This window comes from Ascaphus truei, chromosome 19 (assembly GCF_040206685.1).
Source record: "Ascaphus truei isolate aAscTru1 chromosome 19, aAscTru1.hap1, whole genome shotgun sequence".
Classification (NCBI taxonomy): domain Eukaryota; kingdom Metazoa; phylum Chordata; class Amphibia; order Anura; family Ascaphidae; genus Ascaphus; species Ascaphus truei.
Window position 1 is genome coordinate 6,501,609 of NC_134501.1, and position 23,152 is coordinate 6,524,760.

General features: G+C 43.3%; 1 protein-coding gene across 2 annotated transcripts; it reads right to left on the reverse strand.

Annotated features, from left to right (window-relative positions):
* Positions 1-3,193: 3,193 nt before the first annotated feature.
* LOC142469768 (ankyrin and armadillo repeat-containing protein-like) lies at positions 3,194-22,310 on the reverse strand. 2 transcript variants are annotated; one of them, XM_075576387.1, is made up of 10 exons: positions 22,061-22,310; positions 19,970-21,033; positions 18,259-18,437; positions 16,650-16,868; positions 15,680-15,817; positions 9,647-9,891; positions 8,531-8,687; positions 6,621-6,768; positions 5,413-5,532; positions 3,194-3,468 (listed from the first exon to the last, which is right to left on the reverse strand). In XM_075576387.1, the coding sequence occupies exons 2-10, from the start codon at positions 21,016-21,018 to the stop codon at positions 3,447-3,449; spliced, it is 2,277 nt and encodes a 758-aa protein (XP_075432502.1). In that variant the 5' UTR covers positions 21,019-21,033; positions 22,061-22,310; the 3' UTR covers positions 3,194-3,446. The 2 variants fall into 2 exon arrangements, with proteins under 2 accessions (XP_075432502.1, XP_075432501.1); XM_075576386.1 differs by lacking the exon at positions 3,194-3,468 and adding an exon at positions 5,164-5,308.
* Between the last annotated feature and the right edge of the window lie 842 nt (positions 22,311-23,152).

Consider the following 23,152-nt stretch of genomic DNA (forward strand, 5'->3'; position numbering starts at 1 on the left):
CCGCTCCTCTGGGAATAGCAGAGACGGGCACATTTCTTGGCCAAGTTCGATTTTGCCTCAAAATTTCTGTTTGTTTGCAAATTTGATCTCTCTGTCCTCTCTCTCTCTCTTAACATTGTGGTGTGTGTGTGTGTGTGTGTGTGTGTGTGTGTGTGTGTGTGTGTGTGTGTGTGTGTGTGTGTGTGTGTGTGTGTGTGTGTGTGTGTGTGTGTGTGTGTGTGTGTGTGTGTGTGTGTGTGTGTGTGTGTGTGTGTGTGTGTGTGTGTGTGTGTGTGTGTCAACATTGTGGTGTGTGTGTGTGTGTGTGTGTGTACATTTTAAGTTATGGTGGGCGAAAAAGGCGACAAAAAACCTCCACCGTTAGCATACAGCCAATAAAGAATATCACTTGTGAGCTCATTCACATGTCTTAGACAGGTCTGCAACCCTTCCTTTCAACCATTATCACCCAGCATACAGTGCTTCCACCGCAGCAAGGGATTTTGGGAAATGACATGCAAATGAGCACACGTGTCAGCTTTTGCCTGAAAAGCCATTTACACGGAGCCCATGTAAGTAAATGCATCGCTGTTCACACAGCTTTTAAGCACAGCATGGGATTAGATGCAAAGCCAGTCAATTCACTCACAGACATGTTTCAACCTTGATGGGTCTCATCAGTGTGAGGTTAGTTGTACTGGCTTTGCAAATTTTTCAAGCTGGGTAGGTTTACTATAACATTTGAAGTTATGGTGGGTGAAATTTTTTGCTTTGGGGAGTTTTTTAATACCCCTTATTTTAACTTTATTTAAATTTTATTTATTTTCAATTAGGTTGTAAGCTCCTCAGAGCAGGGACTCCTCTTCCTAAATGTTTCGTTTGTCTGAAGCACTTATTCCCACGACCTGTTATTTATATTATATTATTTGTTATGTATATGATTACCACGTGTATTACTACTGTGAAGCGCTATGTACATTAATGGCGCTATACAAATAAAGACATACAATACAATTAATACAAGTGTTTTTAATGTATACATATCATTATCCCTATCTCTTAGCTCTACCTTTTCATGTTTGGTTCATACAGTCAGTGTATAATCATAGTGGGACTGAGGGCTGTTATGTAGGGGACCCACTGGTCTATTGGCCTCTCTTAGGTCAATTGCTCACCGGTTAATCAATTTGTGTTCTATAATTGTTTTCCCCACTGCACCTTTCACCATATTAATTCTGGTTTTATAAGGAGTGCTGGGGTCATATTCGTTGTTGTGTCAATATTTTGGATACCTGAATGATCCATCCAGACTATTGTCTAGATAGATACATCTTGATTTCACAGCTGTACAACAAATATTCCACATTAATATTAGAAATAGGATATATGGAAATACAGAACATCTTCCAATAACACTTGTAATCTTCTTTTCATATATAACCTTTGCATATTGCAGTTAATACCTCAAATATTCACATAGAAGATAACAATCTAAAAACTTAGAATATTATCAATTTACTAACTGTACTATTTACTAATACTGAAAAAGTTAAATCAGTATAGTAATAGCAAAACAACCTTGATTGGAGTTGCCATTGATTGTAGATCTCGTAGAACACTTTCTGGATGGTTGATGAACATAGTAAGATGAAAGAAGCATCAATAGAAAAGGAAATATGTATATAGGCATACCCTGTATTAACGTACGCAGTGGGACCGGAGCATGTATGTAACTATGTAACACAGGCATACCCCGCATTAACGTACGCAGTGGGACCGGAGCATGTATGTAACTATGTAACACAGGCATACCCCGCATTATCGTACGCAGTGGGACCGGAGCATGTATGTAACTATGTAACACAGGCATACCCCGCATTAACGTACGCAGTGGGACCGGAGCGTGTATGTAACTATGTAACACAGGCACAACCCTGCATTAACGTACGCAATGGGACCGGAGCGTGTATGTAACTATGTAACACAGGCACAACCCTGCATTAACGTACGCAATGGGCCCGGAGCATGTATGTAACTATGTAACACAGGCATACCCCGCATTAACGTACGCAATGGGACCGGAGCGTGTATGTAACTATGTAACACAGGCACAACCCTGCATTAACGTACGCAATGGGACCGGAGCATGTATGTAACTATGTAACACAGGCATACCCCGCATTAACGTACGCAATGGGACCGGAGCATGTATGTAACTATGTAACACAGGCATACCCCGCATTAACGTACGCAATGGGACCGGAGCATGTATGTAACTATGTAACACAGGCATACCCCGCATTAACGTACGCAATGGGACCGGAGCATGTATGTAACTATGTAACACAGGCATACCCCGCATTAACGTACGCAGTGGGACCGGAGCATGTATGTAACTATGTAACACAGGCATACCCCGCATTAACGTACGCAATGGGACCGGAGCGTGTATGTAACTATGTAACTACAGGCATACCCCGCATTAACGTACGCAATGGGACCGGAGCGTGTATGTAACTATGTAACACAGGCATACCCCGCATTAACGTACGCAGTGGGACCGGAGTATGTATGTAACTATGTAACTACAGGCATACCCTGCATTATCGTACGCATTGGGTCCAGAGCATGTATGTAACTATGTAACTACAGGCATACCCTGCATTATCGTACGCAGTGGAACCGGAGCATGTATGTAACTATGTAACTACAGGCATACCCTGCATTAACGTACGCAATGGGTCCCGAGCATGTATGTAACTATGTAACTACAGGCATACCCCGCATTATCGTACGCAATGGGACCAGAGCGTGTATGTAACTATGTAACTACAGGCATACCCCGCATTATCGTACGCAATGGGACCAGAGCGTGTATGTAGCTATGTAACACAGGCATACCCCGCATTATCGTACGCAATGGGACCGGAGCGTGTATGTAACTATGTAACTACAGGCATACCCCGCATTAACGTACGCAATGGGACCGGAGCGTGTATGTAACACAGGCATACCCCGCATTAACGTACGCAGTGGGACCGGAGCATGTATGTAAAGTGAAAATGTACTTAAGTGGAAAAAAGGTAGTGGTTCACTTTATCGATGCATGTACTGTACTGCAATCGTCCTATACGTGCAGAACTGATGTAAATAACGCATTTGTGACCAAAATAAATACAATAGGCTTTATTGAAAGAAAATCTTTAATGTCAGCTGATTTTTTTTCACTAGGGCTGGCAGATGAGAAACGGATGAACGAAAAATTATGTAAAAATGATGTTGGAAGGATGAAGGAGAGGGCATATCCTCTACTGTATTTCTGCTGTATTTCGTAAGTCGAGTCATCAAGGCCTAGACGCTTTCTTGCTGGCGATTTGGATGGACAGCTTGAAGTAGAAATAATAGTAGGAGTAGGGCTTGGGGCTGATGTCGATGCTCAAGGTGGACTTTCAGTGGATGCAGATTGTCTAGGAGATTGACTGGGTGCTGCTGACCATTTAGAAAAGTAGTTGTCTAAGAAGGTTTGAAGTTTAGCTCTTTCTTTTCTCTGTAGATTTCTTTGTAACAGGCATAACCCCCCGAAATTATTGCATTGACTTTGAAACTTCTTTCAAAGTCGCTGTCATTCTTTTCAAAAAGAGCCATGGCGTTATCAAGACGACGGAAAGCTTCAAAGAGAATTTTTGAAGTTAGGCCTTCAGGCTGTTCGATGGTCTCAACCTCATCCTGCACATCATCTTCTTCTCTCTCCTCTTAAAGTTCCAGATGCTGAGGGGCTCAGAATGGGACGCCATAAGTTCAGCAACATGTTCTGCCTCCACTTCCCGCTCTAACTGCCCTGTCATCTCTACAATATTTTCTGTAACATTCGAAATCATCAACTAAGTGTGAGTATACTTTTTTCCAGGCCCCTTTTGATTGTTGTTTCCTTAATTTCTTTCCAAGCATCTCTTTCAGTTTTGATGCAATCCAAGATATTGTAACTGTTCCAGAATTTCTTTAGGACCTCTTGCCCTGTTCCCTCTTCACTGTCTTGCTGCAATACACTGACTGAATGTTCTTTTTAAGTAGTTCAACTTGAAGGTGGCTATGACACATTGATCCATGGGCTGCTGTATTGAGGTGCTATTCGGTGGTAGGAATTCCACTCGAATGTTAGGGTTTAGCTCAGTTAACAATCAAGCATGGCCAGGAATATTGTCTACAAGGAGCAAAATTCTGAAAGTGATATTGTTGTCCTTGCAATAGGCTTTCACCTGGGGTACAAAGCAGGTGTCAAACCAGTCTTCGAAGAGGGCTGCAGTCACCCATGTTTTTCTATTAGACCTCCAATGCACTGGAAGTCTAGTTTTTACGTAGTTCGTTAAAACTCTCAGGTTTTGCCAATGATAAATTAGTATAGGCTTTAGCTTTAAGGTACCAGAAGCATTGGCACCTAACAGAAGGGTTATTCGATCTTTAGCTGGCTTGTAGCCAGACATTGTTTTCTCCTCTCTTGCGATGAAGGTTCATGCAGGCATCTTTTTCCAGAACAGACCAGTCTCATCCACATTAAAAATGTGATCCTTTAGGTAGCCTTCGTCATCAATTATCCTGGCCACCCTCGATGGTTAAATGAGCTGAACCCTAACATTCGAGTGGAATTCCTACCACCGAATAGCACCTCAATACAGCAGCCCATGGATCAATGTGTCATAGCCACCTTCAAGTTGAACTACTTAAAAAGAACATTCAGTCAGTGTATTGCTGCAATAGACAGTGAAGAGGGAACAGGGCAAGAGGTCCTAAAGAAATTGTGGAAAAGCTACAATATCTTGGATTGCATCAAAACTGTAAGAAATGCTTGGAAAGACATAAAGGAAACAACAATTAAAGGGGCCTGGAAAAAAGTACAGTATACCCACACTTAGTTGATGATTTCGAATGTTACAGAAAATATTGTAGAGATGGCAGGGCAGTTAGAGCGGGAAGTGGAGGCAGAAGATGTTGCTGAACTTCTGGCGTCCCATTCTGAGCCCCTCAGCAATGAAGATCTTCTGGAACTTTAAGAGGAGAGAGAAGAAGAAGATGATGTGCAGGATGAGGTTGAGACCATCGAACAGCCTGAAGGCCTAACTTCAAAAATTCTCTTTGAAGCTTTCCGTCATCTTGATAGCGCCATGGCTCTTTTTGAAAAGCATGACAGGGACTTTGAAAGACGTTTGTGACTGGGTGGGTGACTGAGTGCTAAAAAATATTTTTTCGTGGTAGGTGCGCTATGGGTTTGGGGGGTAGGGGGGGGGGCTGCTCCTTTCATTTGTCCTGGGCCCCATGATTCCTGTTGGCGGCCCTGTAAACGTGATTATTATTTCCAGGTTAACATATAATACAGCATTTATGAACAAGCTCACTAACGCCACGTAACGTATGTGAATAATGTAAGGTGATATATACCTGATGGGAGGCAGGCCCAGCTCTCTGATATGTTTCCATCGTTCAAGAAAAGATGAGGACCACTTGTGTTTCTTGTTGTAGTAAAGTAAAACCTTCATGTGCTGAGGTTCCTCTCTACACCTGTTAAAAAAACTTAAAGTTTACACATCAAAGACAGTGTAATATTTTCATACATTTATCATAAATCTGCTATGGTGATTGGAATGATTTTGACACAAAACTGACACTGTTAGTTGATCTCTAAGGAAAGTGGAGAAGTTTGCGGTAAAACACAGACATTACAACATATTATAATATGCATGTTAAGTGGCTCCTGTTATTCCAAAATATCACTTTCCATAATGCTTGCTAAAATAAAATCCCTGTGTCAGAGGTGATTCTTCACAGTAACACCACCTTAATCAAAGAAACAATACAACTGGAGATACCTTTTAGATTAAGCCCTCTCCCCTCTCCCCTCTCCCCTCTCCCGTCTCTCCTCTCCCCTCCTCCCATAGCTTTCTAAATAGCTACACATCCAAAATCGCTTGTAAAGTGCACTTTACAAGTGTTAAGTCACTTATTGAAGCTACTTGAATAGGCCCCAGAGTGTGGTTTAACCAGTATTTTCAGTAAATCCATCCCAATTTTTTTCCCAATATTTGCTTATAAAATGACAATTTGTCATCACATACTTGAAGTACTGTACGTGCCAGCATGAAATGGAAGTATTTGCTGCCCACGCAGATGTTGCCACTGGGCCAAGGTTTGTAGGAACACATGCATACAGCCAGCGCTAAAACACCGCCATTGCGCATTTTACTTCTGTAGTATTTTGTGTAAATAAGATAGTTACAATTTTTATATAATAAAATGACATCTTACACAAAAAAACTTGTTTTGGAAATGAAGAGTTTGCTATGAGATATATAGATAGATACAGTATATATATATATATTTTTTTACATTAATAACCAAGCAACATTTTGGGGCCTCCGAACCTCTTCTTCAGGCTTATTACCAGGTGAGTGCCAGTTCATCTTTTCTATCTGATATGCACAATACATGAAATAACAATCTTTCATACAGTGACCCCTACTGAATAAAGCGGGACACTAGTTAACGCACAGTTGATGATGTGCCAGCTCCTAGTCAGTTGAATGGAAGTTGAGACATCATTAACTGCGCGTCGCCCTGCTTCCCACTTTACTGAATAGGGAGGGTGGTACCTTTTCAGCAGCTGCCTTTCTGCCGTGTGATTGAAGCTTAGGTAACTTAAGGCAATGGCAGCACAGCCCTGCACCTGGTCTGAGGGACTGGAGAGAAGCTGGCATAGCAAGCCGACGACATCTATTGCCACCATGGCAGCGGGGAGTCCTAATAGGGAGAGATGCGGAGACAGGATTGTTACCAGGTATTGGCCAGGTGGTCATTGCCACTTCAACTTGTTACAATTCAGATGGGAAATTCAAATATTGAAACTTTCTGAGTCTTCCTAATTTACAGTGGATGACAGCTCGATATTATTAAGGACATGGTTTGTTTTTTAACCATGTTGGTTTAAGATCCCTCATTGATTGGACTAGGTGAAATATTCTAGAAACCTTTAACTATACAGTTATTTTATATGGTACAGTATGATTGTACCAAAGAGTATTAGGCACGGGCATAAGGAGGTGTGTGGTTGTAGGCGTGTGAGCCTCTAAAGGGCAGTCTCACTTTTAAGCCTCCCATTTGAGGATGGTGACAGGTGAAATGGTTGGGAGATGCAGGCCGGCTGTTACATTGCACAACGGGATCCACCCAGTCACTGCTACTCCGTTTTGAACAGAGGCAGAACCTGGATGGGACCAGGAAAGTTAGGGTCTTAACAGGTCACAAACCATGTGCAGATGGCACACGTCACATTGTTTGCTGCCCTGTTTCTCTGGACAGGGCCATTTTCACTACTGGACAAAACACACGCATGAGCGAAACGCGTCATAGGCTTCTCACAATGTTCGTGTGATACAATGTAGCGGGGGAGCCATTAAAAGATTTTTTTACAACTGCCGAGCGTTCCAGCCTCCGTCATTCAGTTCTCATTGAGACGCTGTGCACCGCCTAACCCAGGGGTGCACAAACTTTTCCCCGTGCGCACCCCTGCCTGCTCTCCTCGGAGCCTCGCCCCCCCCCCCCACTCGACCGGCGTCAAATGATGCGTGGGGTCATGTGACATCATGCCGCCATGGTAACGTGACACCACGTGACCCCATGGCGTCGGGATATCTGGACGACGCGTCGCTGGAAGGTAAGTGTATTATAGAGGCCTCGCGTGGCCCCCCGGCATTTAATTTAATGCGTGGGGGGAGAGTGTGGGACCTCTATAACTGCCGTGCCCCCCCTGAAAATCTAGCCCCCCCCCCAGTTTGCGCACCGCTGGCCTAACCTGTCCCCCATGGGATGCCATTCCCTCTACTTTGCCTGGGCTGAAATCACGCGATTTTCGGCTACTCTAACATGTCGTGAGTCATTTTTCATACACATTATACTTATGGACTTGTTCCTTTCTTCAAGTGTCTAGCTCCAGAAGAGAAAGATTATTAGTCCACGAGGGAGCGGACATACCATCAGGTGCTATAAGTGATTTTCTCCCCTCAACATAGGAGCACATTGACTTCCTTGAATTCTATTAGGAGCCTGTTTACATGGTTTATTCTATATATATATATATATATATATATATATATATATATATATATATATATATGTACTTTCTATAAATGTACTCTTCCAATTACTAAATTTTTCCAACGTGAACTGACATTTCCTGCGTTTTGAGCACTGATTGGGGAACACGTGTCCCGATATTTTCCATTTTCACTACTGGCCCTGCCGGAAGATAGCTGGGTAAAGGAAAGACTTTATGGGGCACAGGGAGAAATAGTGGTAAAGGGTAATGGGTGTCCTTCTTGGGACTGGAACATCCTTAGCATAGTCCTGTATCTGAGAATCCTGTAAGCAGAACTACTGGACTTCTGCATCACCCAGCTGCTTTGCAATGGAAGTGAAAGGGTTAAACATAGACAGTCAATTTGGGCAGCGTACAGGAAGAGGACTATGAGTAACCAACCTTTATATCAAGGGGTTAAAACATTACCTGCCCGGGTATGTGATAGTCGGGCCACACAATCTGCAGCCAGTGCAAGAGTATCATTGGATGTTGAAGTCTCCAGCATGGCCACCAGATCCTGAATTCCAGTAGCACAGGTGTGCAAAGGCTCGTTATCGGGGAGGATTCTCGCCAGAACTACCAACTGCAAAAAAACAAACAAAAAACGTTCGTCACACAGGGAAACATCCGCTTTATTTCACTTGTGGAAGGCTGAGATAGCTGATGGTATGATTTATATTGCAAAGAGGAGGATCGGCCTTGTGGTTAAGCTGTTGGCCTCCGTAAAACCAAGAGCCACCTTTAGAGAAACGTACTGTAGGCAAATCGCTAGACTTCTGGTGGCCCAGGCAACAGGACACTATATGTACGCTAACAGTGAAATGCAACAATAAAGTGAGCAGAACATTAAAGGTGCATTCAAAGTTGAATGCATACAGTACATTTTCTAACATTGGAAGGGCACAGAGGGTTTCTGGAGCTGATCTGAGTTAATCTCACCCCTGGTTCCCATGATAATCACTTGGAAAGATGCCGCTGGTATGTCCCGGGACAATATTAACAATAGGAAGCCACACCCGACACTGAAGAATTCACACAGTTCCAATCTGACATGAAATTGAACCCCATCTAAACTTCTCCCAAATGCTAATATTAAATATGTAGTTGCTGAGTAAAACATTTTTGTAAGAAAAGCAGAGCGGACAGATTTAAGCTTGAGTAAGAATTATACCCAAACATTGTGGATAACATGTAAACTCTCTCGATAAGTTGAGCAAAAGTCCTGAGTTTGGAGTTTATCATGGGTTCCTGATCTTTATGAGATGTTGTGACAGATCAGTGAGGTGGCCAGATAATCTGTCCACTTCACTGGTCCATCATAAAAGCTCATGGCAATTTACCATAAACCTTCTTGGCTGCTTGCATACTTGCCCACTGACCTCGTCACCTGTGTGATAGTAAATCTAGTATTCTTTACTTAGGCATCTCAACGAATATACGTACCACAGTCAATTAGGAGACATGCTTGGGCCAGTCGACCATAGAACTTCTCTTGTGCACTGCCAGGGTCAACATTGTCACAATGGAAGATATTTTCTTTACCTGAAAAGCTGCATGAACCCTGAAGCTCTGCTTGGTTGATTGCAAGAAAGGCTTAAAGTTGCCCCATGTGACTCCTCCGGACTGGACAATCTCCTTCTGTTGACTTATACTGTTGAAAGCAAAGGTTGCTAAGGCAGCACCAGCCAATAGGTGAACCTCTTCATTAGTTGAATGCAGCAGGTGGAGGATGGGAGCATAACTGAACCCCGAGTCCTTGCAGAGCTGGTCCAAGTTTCCACTGTTTCCTTGACAAATACCATAACAATACATTTATAGGACATCCAAAATCACACAGCACCGGGTGCACTGGTCAGTTCTATCTTGGTTCAAATTCTATTTTACCTATTGTACCCTAATCAGAAAAACGATATCTAGGCCACAGTCAATGATTTAGGAGGACCTAGAAATGAATGTCCCTTATTCCTTTTCAAACTAGTGTTAAATACTGTATGCACAAAATCATGCTAATTTAACACCATCTGCTGCATGCACACGATAACATGACATATGCAAGTTGTAATTCTGACGTCTGCAATTATTTGGGCAGGCCAGGGTGAGAATTAGCTCAGATTTCCCACTATAACTATGTATTTTTCTATTCCCCATTCCTTCAACCTTTACATTGTCTTCACTTATGATTACTTTTAATAAACATGAGAATAGCCCAGGCCAGACACTATTATTCCACCAACAGAACAGACCAAACCTCTATTTCTGTTCTACTTATAAATACACATGGTGACACAGAGACAGACAGAATCCCTCTAATAGCACTCAAATATAAACCGTAATAAAAAAGAAAGAAATATAAAATAAGTACCGGTATCTAAAGTCAGAATCAGAAAATATAAATGATTTTGGTTGAACACACAATAAATTACACTAACAATTAAAAAACATACAAAAAAAACCCAGACAACCAGATCTCCAAAATGAAAAAAGGAAAAAATGTCTAAACCTGTGAAAAATGTTACCACGAAATGCTCCACTATTCCATTTTTCATTTTGGAGATCTGGTTGTCTGTTTTTTTTGTATATTTTTTAATTGTAGTGTTAGTTCTTGTGTGTTCAATTAAAATCATTTATATTTTCTGATTCTGACTTTAGATGCTTATTTTATATTTCTTTTTTTTATTACGGTTTATATTTGAGTGCTGTTAGAGGGATTCTGTCTGTCTCTGTGTCACTATATAGTCTTTCATCCCTTAGCACCACCAGTTCTTAGATGAATTACATCTTGTTGTGTATTTGACTTACTTAGGTTCTGGTTTAGTTACTGTTTATTGTTTGTACAGTAGTGTGAGCGACATCACTCAGTGTGTGTTAGTTATAAATACACAAACATATTCTTAGAAACATATATTGTATATAATTTGTATCAATGTTCAGTAGTGCAGTACACAAGTGACAAATATTACAGTATGCACTTTTGAATTCTCCATTTAAAGTGTATTTAATTCTACAAAGTTGAATAAATAACAATGCAAGAGGCATGTGTGCACTTGTTCAAAGGAGAAAGCAATCTTAGCTGCCACAAATCAATATCTTCGAGGGCTGCTGCCCATTAACAAGCATTTCATGCTTTATTACGCCAGGACAATACTGGCCATAACAAACTGGACAGTGATTAATATTGCAAAGTAAATATTTCTCTAACTTCAAACATAGTTGCTTTGGGGAGGAAAGAAAGGACCCATGGCTGATGTTAGGAGACCTTTCTGCTAGGCTGACAATGCACAGCCACCTCTAAGAATAATCATGGAACAGTATAAAGTGATATTAAGTATAAATTACACCATTCTAACCTCCTATATCTTATTATGTATTAGGGTTACATTTAAAAAAAGTATTGTGGCTGAATTGATAGTGCAGAGAGTATCATCAGGTCGGTCTGAAACAAACACACAGTCCCTGTAAGCTCAGAACCCAAACCCACCACACCATGTAACCGTGTGACAATCACAGTCCCTGCAAGCTCAGAATCCAAACCCACCACACCATGTAACCGTGTGACAATCACAGTCCCAGCAAGCTCAGAACCCAAACCCACCACACCATGTAACCGTGTGACAATCACAGTCCCAGCAAGCTCAGAACCCAAACCCACCACACCATGTAACCGTGTGACAATCACAGTCCCTGCAAGCTCAGAACCCAAACCCACCACACCATGTAACCTTGTGACAATCACAGTCCCAGCAAGCTCAGAACCCAAACCCACCACACCATGTAGACGTGTGAAAATCACAGTCCCAGCAAGCTCAGAACCCAAACCCACCACACCATGTAACCGTGTGACAATCACAGTCCCAGCAAGCTCAGAACCCAAACCCACCACACCATGTAGACGTGTGACAATCACAGTCCCAGCAAGCTCAGAACCCAAACCCACCACACCATGTAACCGTGTGACAATCACAGTCCCAGCAAGCTCAGAACCCAAACCCACCACACCATGTAACCGTGTGACAATCACAGTCCCTGCAAGCTCAGAACCCAAACCCACCACACCATGTAGACGTGTGAAAATCACAGTCCCAGCAAGCTCAGAACCCAAACCCACCACACCATGTAGACGTGTGACAATCACAGTCCCAGCAAGCTCAGAACCCAAACCCACCACACCATGTAACCGTGTGACAATCACAGTCCCAGCAAGCTCAGAACCCAAACCCACCACATCATGTAGCCGTGTGACAATCACAGTCCCAGCAAGCTCAGAACCCAAACCCACCACACCATGTAACCGTCTGACAATCACAGTCTCTGCAAGCTCAGAACCCAAACCCACCACACCATGTAACCGTGTGACAATCACAGTCCCAGCAAGCTCAGAACCCAAACCCACCACACCATGTAACCGTGTGACAATCACAGTCCCAGCAAGCTCAGAACCCAAACCCACCACATCATGTAACCGTGTGACAATCACAGTCCCTGCAAGCTCAGAACCCAAACCCACCACACCATGTAACCGTGTGACAATCACAGTCCCTGCAAGCTCAGAACCCAAACCCACCACACCATGTAACCGTGTGACAATCACAGTCCCAGCAAGCTCAGAACCCAAACCCACCACACCATGTAAATGTGTGACAATCACAGTCCCTGCAAGCTCAGAACCCAAACCCACCACACCATGTAACCGTGTGACAATCACAGTCCCTGCAAGCTCAGAACCAAAACCCACCACACCATGTAACCGTGTGACAATCACAGTCCCTGCAAGCTCAGAACCCAAACCCACCACACCATGTAGACGTGTGACAATCACAGTCCCAGCAAGCTCAGAACCCAAGCCCACCACACCATGTAACCGTGTGACAATCACAGTCCCTGTAAGCTCAGAACCCAAACCCACCACACCATGTAACCGTGTGACAATCACGGTCCCAGCAAGCTCAGAACCCAAACCCACCACACCATGTAGACGTGTGACAATCACAGTCCCAGCAAGCTCAGAACCCAAGCCCACCACACTATGTAACCGTGTGACAATCACAGTCCCTGTAAGCTCAGAACCCAAACCCACCACACCATGTAACCGTGTGACAATCACGGTCCCAGCAAGCTCAAAACCCAAACCCACCACACCATGTAGACGTGTGACAATCACAGTCCCAGCAAGCTCAGAACCCAAACCCACCACACCATGTAGACGTGTGACAATCACAGTCCCAGCAAGCTCAGAACCCAAACCCACCACACCATGTAGACGTGTGACAATCACAGTCCCAGCAAGCTCAGAACCCAAGCCCACCACACCATGTAGACGTGTGACAATCACAGTCCCAGCAAGCTCAGAACCCAAGCCCACCACACCATGTAACCGTGTGACAATCACAATCCCTGTAAGCTCAGAACCCAAACCCACCACACCATGTAACCGTGTGACAATCACGGTCCCAGCAAGCTCAGAACCCAAACCCACCACACCATGTAGATGTGTGACAATCACAGTCCCTGTAAGCTCAGAACCCAAACCCACCACACCATGTAACCGTGTGACAATCACGGTCCCAGCAAGCTCAGAACCCAAACCCTCCACACCATGTAACCGTGTGACAATCACAGTCCCAGCAAGCTCAGAACCCAAACCCACCACACCATGTAACCGTGTGACAAATCACAGTCCCTGCAAGCTCACAACCCAAACCCACCACACCATGTAACCGTGTGACAATCACAGTCCCAGCAAGCTCAGAACCAAACCCACCACACCATGTAACCGTGTGACAATCACAGTCCCAGCAAGCTCAGAACCCAAACCCACCACACCATGTAACCGTGTGACAATCACAGTCCCAGCAAGCTCAGAACCCAAACCCACCACATCATGTAACCGTGTGACAATCACAGTCCCAGCAAGCTCAGAACCCAAACCCACCACACCATGTAACCGTGTGACAATCACAGTCCCTGCAAGCTCAGAACCCAAACCCACCACACCATGTAACCGTGTGACAATCACAGTCCCTGCAAGCTCAGAACCCAAACCCACCACACCATGTAACCGTGTGACAATCACAGTCCTTGCAAGCTCAGAACCCAAACCCACCACACCATGTAACCGTGTGACAATCACAGTCACAGCAAGCTCAGAACCCAAGCCCACCACACCATGTAACCGTGTGACAATCACAGTCCCAGCAAGCTCAGAACCCAAACCCACCACACCATGTAACCGTGTGACAATCACAGTCACAGCAAGCTCAGAACCCAAGCCCACCACACCATGTAACCATGTGACAATCACAGTCCCTGCAAGCACCACACCATGTAGACGTGTGACAATCACAGTCCCTGCAAGCTCAGAACCCAAACCCACCACACCATGTAGACGTGTGACAATCACAGTCCCAGTAGCAATCCTTTTGACACAAATATATATGGTGTGGTGTGTTTGGGTTCTGCGCTTGTAGGGACTGTGTGTGCTTGTAAATGTTCATTGGTAACCATTGTTTGGGGGGGGGTGCGACCCCTCCTCCCTGCTTTTAAGATCACCCATCCTACCCTTTATATAGCAGGTCTTGTGATGCACCTGTCAGCAACCTGTCTATTGAGACATTTCTCCCTCCATGAGAGAGGTGAAGAGAGCGTTTGCCGATAGGTTTAGAACTTGCAAGAGAGCGGGATACCTTGGGGCGGTTTGCGAGCTTATAATGCTTTGGCCAAAGAATTTAACTAAGTGACCTTCACTTATGAGAAGAAAAACAGATAAGTATTTAACTGCCGTATATAATTTTGCACATTGGATGTCGCCCTGGGGCGTCTTGTCTTTGGTCAGAAACAGCTTCATTGATTTAAGCTTACGTCCCAGTCTGTGGATTTCGGATTTAGATAACGAGGAGATAAATAAGGGAAAGTAACGAGAAGGCGTATGGAAGTTAAGTGGCTTTCCAGACTGTAGTGCAGGCAGCGAAGGAGAATATTTACAGGCAATCAAAAGGGAAGAGCATTCTCACGCTCTCACAATTATATAGGCGTTCGCCTAATAATTAGCTTGCGCCTATAATTACAGCTGGAATTTGAGTTGGCATTAAACCAGTAAAGCAGGAGTGGCCAACTCCAGTCCTCTAGGGTCACCAACAGGTCAGGTGTTCAAGATATCCCTGCTTCAGCACAGGTGGCTCAATCAGTGGCTCAGTCAAAATCACCGATTGAGCCACCTGGCCTGTTGGTGACCCTTGAGGACTGGAGTTGGCGCCCCTGCAGTAAAGTGCAATGATGCTTTCTTTCAAATGTCACTTCGATGTAATGCCTTGAAGAAGCAGGGCTGACAGCAACGGGGAACTGTTGGGAGTGGGACAGCTATGCCATGGAGTAGGGGGCATGGCCGACTGCTGGAGTCAGGCCAAACTTCCTTCTACTGGGTTCACCTCCCTGCTCACTGAATGGGCCAGGTCAGTTCAGGTGACGTCCTTCCCGTCCACTCAATAAAGTACCATAGCATCATCTAGATCTTGAAAGAGAAAATAAAAAATAAGAACAAACATAATACGCAAAGTGGTTTACTTTGTGTAACGGATTTACCTAGCACCACGGCTGCTATGGCAAGCGCCGCCTCCACCTGGATAAATTCCGACTGCGAATGGGTCATTAACACGGTTAAAAACTTCAGCCCTCTGGAATTGGCGACTGCCGTCTGGTTTTTGCGATGAGGAATATAACCTGAAGAGATAATAAAACGGTTGCTGCACCTGTGCGTGGTTTATCTGCAGACTGGGATGCCCAGTGTTGTATCACAATGCCGCCTGCAAAGCTAGAGAGGGTTTCAATGTGTTTAATACCTTCATACACCTTTGGCGCCCAACAAGTCATTGTGTGAAATCCTGCTGTATGCCGGTGAACTGCGTTGGGAGTGCTAATTGATTATATTGCACAAGGGCAAGGGAGTTCTTCACTTGCTTTCTCCTACTGCGACAGTGGACATGTTTACTAAGCTGTAAGGCGCCTTACATCCTGTTTTAGGGGATTGGCTGTAAGGTGCTTTACAGCTTAGCACCGCTTAGCAAATATGGGCTCAAAAGCTGTGTGGAAATCCCTTCCCATTTCATCCCAATTCCCTCTAAACCTTTTCAGTTCCATCAGATTAATTCGAGCAATGGTCCGTCCAATGTCCAATAGGGCGACAGGATATCGGGATCGTTGGGGGCTGTTAATTCCCTCCATTCATGTCCACAAACATTTCCATGACAAAATGTATACTTTTCTTCTCAAAAAATGGTAGTCCTCAATTTTTAACATTTGAAATACATAAGTGTCATTCATTTAATTTTGATCTTATGTGGGATTGCACCCTTTTAAGGAACTGGCCCTGAATTGGGGAAGCCCAGCTTAGATTGCAAGCTCTTCGGGGCAGGGACTCCTTTTCCTAATGTTACTTTTATGTCTGAAGCGGTTATTGTGCGTTATATTATTATGTCGCGTGTATTACTGCTGTGACGCGCTATATAAATAAAGATTGACATACAATATTTGCGTGTATCTGTAATGCACATACCGACACACAGGCATATGTGTTGAAGAGCTTGGATTGCACGTAGCACTACATCCTCGCTGGGAGATCTCAGGAGCTGGACCAGATGGTGACCTCCATTGGCTGACGCAACAGCATTCCTCAAGTCATATGGGCCTCGCACAAGAACACTCAGTCCTTTGATTCCAACTAGATGGAGTTTGTAAGAGTGGGATCCCAGCAACTCAACTAACAAATGCACACCTAAAAAAGAGCAATTGTACAAATTTAGGCCTGGGACATAGTGAGTTTTAAGCTCGCTGAGGCGGGCAGAGCCGCGCTGAGCAGATGCACAAAGCCCCTGCATCTGTCATCAGCGCGGCTATAGTTTCTCCCTCCACATGCGCGCTGATGCGTGCGGAGGCTGAGAAACTTTGCCGAGACAGGCAGGTTTCAAATTTGCCACTCGGGGAAGCGATGTGAGCGGTCACGTGACCGCTCACATCCAATGGGAGTGAGGAACTAGCCTTGTCTCCCGCTCCGCCTCCTGGCACGCCTCCGCTCCGCCTCTGCTCTGCCCCCGCCTCCGCCTTGCCCCCTGAGCGCGCTCACTGCCTCGCCTGCAAGTACAGGAAAAAGCAGCATTTTGGAGCAGGCGAGGCAGAGCAGGAGCGCGGCTCAGCGCTGTTTGCTCCTCTATGTGCCAGGCCTTACACTGCACAATTGGAGATCTGTTAATCAAATCAAATCAAATCAAATAAGCTTTATTGGCATGACGAAAGAACATTTGTATGTCATGTATAACAATGAGTTCTCCGAAGATCAGAAAACATTTAGGGCTAGAAGGTCCATAAGTTTATTGTAATGTAATTTTAGATACAATGAAAGCATCTATAACACCTGTACCATATGTTACCTTAATTTACAGGTGAGTTTCAGTGAGAACAACTGCACGAAGATGCCTAAGCAACTGGTGTGAAATTAGCAGGAGCAGAAATTCCGAGGGTCACACGTAGGTCCTTCACAGGCTGTATTTACCTGCGAGTCACCAGTTTAGGAACCCTGATATATGGTGGACTACATGAGAGAAGAGTCAGTAATGCACCAATGCTAACTGCATTAATAACCCTCTTGCAGCATATGATTGATTGGTCATGGCGGGGGCATTTACTAACCCTTTGACTGCCAGAGCGGCCCACGACTAGAGAAGGGGGAATGTGTCAAAATTGAGTTTTTCGATTTTGAACATTCCTACATTTTTTTTTTCCATTTCTTTCTTTTTTTTCTCCTGAATTTTCAAATATTCTTTTTATTATTTTTTTTTTCTGCAAATTTTCAAAGAATCCCAAATGTTCTCATTTGTTATTGTTGGGAATTTTTCAAATTTTTTTCTAATTTAAAAAAAAAACAAAAAACATTTTCGAACATTCTCCAATTTTTATTCCACACCCCCCCCCCTCCCATTTTTCAATATACACATTTTTTTTTAAAGTGTCGACTTAACATTCTTTTTGCAAAAAGGCAGTACTCATTTTGTACTCACTTTACTGCATGTAATCGGGGGAACTTGATTCATAGCACCTGGCGTCCTGCAGTGCTATATGTACAGTACACCTGAGCACCAATCTGTAACAAGATAGTAAGGAGTACTGACCTATTCTTGCTGCCACAGTTCTCTGGGTTTCAGTTTCCACTCCTGCTAACGCCCACAAGGTCTCTGCCACGGCTTCCTGCGAGTGCTGCGACTGGCTGCGTTTCAGCAGGTGTATTAGAGGAGTCATTCCATTTGATTCCATTATAGTCTTCTGTGCATTCAAATTTCCTTCCACAACTCTGATTTAGTAGGGAAAAGTCAACATATGACATTAATATATCGTGGTTACATGGTTTAGCTTTTGTTCCTACGCAGCGTCACTTCACAATGTTGCTTCTGTGTAAAAGGGTTTCTCTTGTTGCTAAAGAGTATACTACTTATTTCTGTGTTATTTTGTAAGGAAGTTTCCTAAGAGGCAATAAAAGCCAGGGTCTTCAGCTATAGCCCAGGCAGCCCGGCAAAGGCTGGGGGCCCGCGCTTTTGGGGGGCCCCACTCTCTAGTGGCTGCGCATGCGCGGCCAAACAATACCAAGATTTTGCCGGGGGCCCACACACGCCTTGCTACGCCACTGATCCAAGCGGCACTTTAGAGAAAAAATATATATATTTTTGTTTTAATATATGCTGCCTTTGATTACCTTGATTGATTAGCTAAGCTGCCAATCGATTTGTTCTCCGATGATCGATCAGCAAAGAGCCTGCTTCCCAGGGTTCCCTAAATTTCTGTCTTTCAGTTTCAATTAATCCTTCAGTCAGTGTAACTCAGCAGCTACAATATATTCTTATATTACTAGGGTAACATTATCTATTGTTATAGTTTGCAGCTCAAATTTTTGGGAATATTGACAACAAATGATCACAAACAGGAAAGAGTTGGAAAGATCTTGCACTGCTGGATGCTCAGTATATTAAAACTCACTAAAAATGGCTTTAAGAGTTGAATTAAAAAGAAAAATGTAGTATTGTCTAATACTGCAGAGCGGATTTATATTAAACACACATGTAGGATATTGCATGGATTGCTCCTATATACATATTATTAAATGTATTCTATGCTGATGACAGATAAGCAGACAGTGTGAGCAGGGTGTGCTTTTGTTGCACAAATAAATAAGTTAATGAACTTATCTCTGCTTTATTCCCCACATTCTTTATGAACTTAAATAAATCAGTATTTTTCTTCAAAATGGACATTTAGTGCTCTACACAAAATATCATTAAAGATGACAAACCCTTCTCTGTCAAAGCAGTAACCCACTGATTAATTTTCCATTGAACATAGTACACCAGCAACATGTTTGTAAAATTGCTATTTAATAATAACTTTATTTCATATAAGGCTTTACTCCCAATTGGATTTAAAGTGCTTCACAATTGGAGTATGGTCTGTGGTAAGCAGCATTGTACATGGGAGTTTTACAGGCACAGTCCCTGCCCCGTGGAGCTTACAATCTATGTTTTTGTGCCTGAGGCACAGGGACATAAAGTGACTTGCCCAAGGTCATGAGCTGACTCTGGGAATTGAACCAGGTTCCCCTGCTTTAAAATTTAGTTTCATTGTTATCCGAGTCAGCGCCTTAACTCATTGGGCCGCTCCTTTCACCAAACACATTGTAGAGAAAACTGTGTTATTACCAGAAAACCAAACTATTAGGAACAAACGAGGGAACACAGGTTACACCTAGAAAGTTATCTCGATTTAATTTGCCTAGTGTTTCATTTATGATTAAATTAATAAAAAGTATGCTTCCATATACTATATGAACCTTACCTGTGCAGGCTTTTCACAGCAGACATCTGCACCTCTTTGTGTTGGGATTTTAACATCTGATTGAGGTGTGACCCCACATTCTCACTTATAAAGATGTTCTGGTTGTTTGTGTTCTCCTCAGCGATGCTTCCTACTGTATCACCCCATGTAATCAACAGGGGTTTTGCTCGACATTCCTTAAAGAGCCTCACCAAAACTCGAAGGAGACCTGCTTGTTTTCCTATAGCATCCTTGCAGATTGGTGAAACCGTAGCTAGGAAATCCATCGCCCTTAAAGCCGGCAGCAAAATATCCTCTCTGTTCTCTTTGTCTGCATTGGAAACCACCTTCATTAGTGCTGGGATAATGTTGGCCGAGTGTGCTTCAGCAAAGTTTTTCTCAGATGCTAATTCACAGATTGCATCAACCAAACCTGAAAGAAGCTGCCTTGATCCATTCAGAACCAGAGATACCAGTACCTGAAATCCATCATTTTCCGAGATCTGTCTCTTAACATTTCCATTTCTCACTATATTTTGCAGCACATTTAATGCTTGTTTCTTTACATCATCAACAAGGTGTTTCCTAAGCACATTGAGCAACCCAGAAACCAGCCCTTCAGCTAAGAAGCTGTAAATATGACAGTTCATTACACCTACTGATTGATTTACCAATTCACAGATGACTGAACATGCTCTGAGAATATCTTCTTCACTGTCAGAATCCAACAATGCGACCAACCTTTTGCATACATTGAGTTTGGGATTACACAGATGAAGGAAATATCTCAGGAGATCCAGATGACCATGAAGTGCACAAATCTCTATGACTCCGTGGCTTTGCCTATTGACAAATGCAATGTTTGCACCAAGATTAACCAATAAATTGACCATATCTTGGCTTCCACATGAAGCAGCTATTAACAAAGGTGTATTTTGAACATTGTCGCCTGTTCTTGTCTCAAGTTGCCCTGGCCCTGAAGTCTCAACCAGACGTTCCACCAGTGATACATGGTTTCTATATGCCGCATGGTGCATTGGCGCCCATCCATTCTCATCCAACTCTTCCATTCCAGTTCTCTTTGTCTGGAAGAAAGTACCATTCATTACATTGTATCACAATTCTTACATCATCTACAGTACATTGTCCCATGCAAACAATACCCATGTTATCATCAACACTTTTTTAGGCGTCTGTACAAGAAAATAAACAATTATTCACCCAGACAAGATTACATTGATTAAGTGTAAACAAAATATTACCTGGGATAGGTTACATTAGACTGTTAATTACTAGTAAAAGTAAGATTATTCTTGTAGGATAAAGAGAATACTAGTCCATATTAAAATACCCCACAGAAACAAATAGTCCACATTTTCATTCATCACAGCCAAAACCCCATCATAAAATAGCAGTTAATATGTCTGAGTGTGAAGGCTCTGATTGCTTGTGATTCTGCATAACAGAGGATTTATTAAAACAACGGATAATGTGTAACAACCTTTCGCATACATTACTTTCCCAACATTACTGCACCCATAGAAAAAGTATCTCTGATGGTTTTACTGGAGAAATGGATGATAATGTCCCCAAATGTACATCTGGCTTCCTATCATTTGTGAAGAGGCTTGTGTTAGCACTATCCTCGCGTCTAGTGCGGTGAAATACATGGATGCGTTCCTGAATTTCTGCATGTTGTGATCCAGCGTATATGCATTATGTATAATTTAATGACACATCAATGGATATGATCGTTTCTAAGTCAGACATCAATCTTTGAACCACATAACCTAGAAAAATAACAGCTAGTGTATGGAAGAATAATAATTTAGGCATCTTTGGTTCTGCCCATCAACTGTTTATACATCCGATTTGTAAAGTATGGTAATTGTGTGTTATATGCATACACTGCAAACATGTTCATGTCAATTAATGTTTAAAATAATTCTGTATACGGGGAGTTTATCCTGCTGTAGCACATGAATTGTTCTATAACATACTGTATGAATCATTTAAAATAAATGTAAGACTGTACATGCATAGATATTTCACATGATGAAAATAAATATATATACACGCCTTGTTGTCACAAGTGATAACAATGGTTCTCACCTGGTTTGGTTGTTGGCTGTTACCTCTGAGATGCAGGGGGGGAGACAGACTTGCTCAGTGCTCCGCTCTTTCCGTATGGATCCATTACATAGAGGTTCCTGTGGATGACAAGGGAATGCTCAATGAAACTGTGCAATGGTGAGCAGAGGGAGTGCTTTATTGGGCTGAATTGGCTTACTGTATAGACTGTGTGCAAAGGGCTGACCTGTCAGTGATATCCCTGAGACTTGGCAGCTCAACCATGTGCAACCTGTCCGTAGCATTCTGCTCCCATGACAGCAATCCGAGGCTCTGAGACCTGCTCCAAGCTCTCTGCTCAAATGGGCCCTCTGCAGGACAGAGTCCTAGGTGAGCTTAGCCTTTCAATGCAAAGTAAAGCTGGCGTTCAAGCAATATCCTCTGTGTGTGTGTTTTTAAATAAATCAGTTCTGTACTAGGAGAAAATACTTGTAGCATTTAAAAAAAAAACACACACAACTCTGAATGACATTTTTAATGTATTATAATGTAACAAGCATTTTTTTTGAAACAGGCTCGGGTACACCCCTTTTTGAGCCCTGCCTTCTCTCTAGCAGTGCACCAATTGTATCTAGTGACTGCCTGGTCACATGATCTTCCCCACAGAACTTGGCATCTTTTGTCCTCTTCTGCTGCACTGACAGCCATTTAGTGAACCCTGGAGCCGAATCTTCGTCGATCGATCACAGGTGAATGAATCGATCGGCAACTTAGCTAATCACTTATTGTTGTGTGGATTGTATTGATGCGCATATTAAAGGAGAAAAAATATTTATTAAAAAAATGTCACCTTGGATTGCTGCTTTAAAGCAACAATGTCCCCCCACTAGACACCAGAACATGAAGGGCCCCAGGGCTTTGTAATTCCAGCTCCGGGGACCCCCTATTTCCCAAAATATAGGTAGGGACGGAACTTCCTGGTCTTTACAGCACCTGTGTCAGGCGGCCAATAGGAAGCCGCAACGAATTGTGGCTTCCTATTGGGCAGCATGACGCAGGAGATTTAAACTGCCATTCACCCCCCCCCCCCCAACCCCACGCCACCCCACCCCATGGATGGGACTCACCGGCGCT

Bases quoted from the DNA above. Each gene is read 5' to 3' on its own strand.
- LOC142469768 (XM_075576386.1), bottom strand. From the start codon at position 21,018: ATGGAAGAGTTGGATGAGAATGGATGGGCGCCAATGCACCATGCGGCA. The intron at 15,818-16,649 runs GTATGTGCATTA...TTATCTCTTCAG, and splicing joins ACACATATGCCTGTGTGTCG to GTTATATTCCTCATCGCAAA. The intron at 5,533-6,620 runs GTACCACCCTCC...TTTTTTTAACAG, and splicing joins GAAAGGCAGCTGCTGAAAAG to GTGTAGAGAGGAACCTCAGC.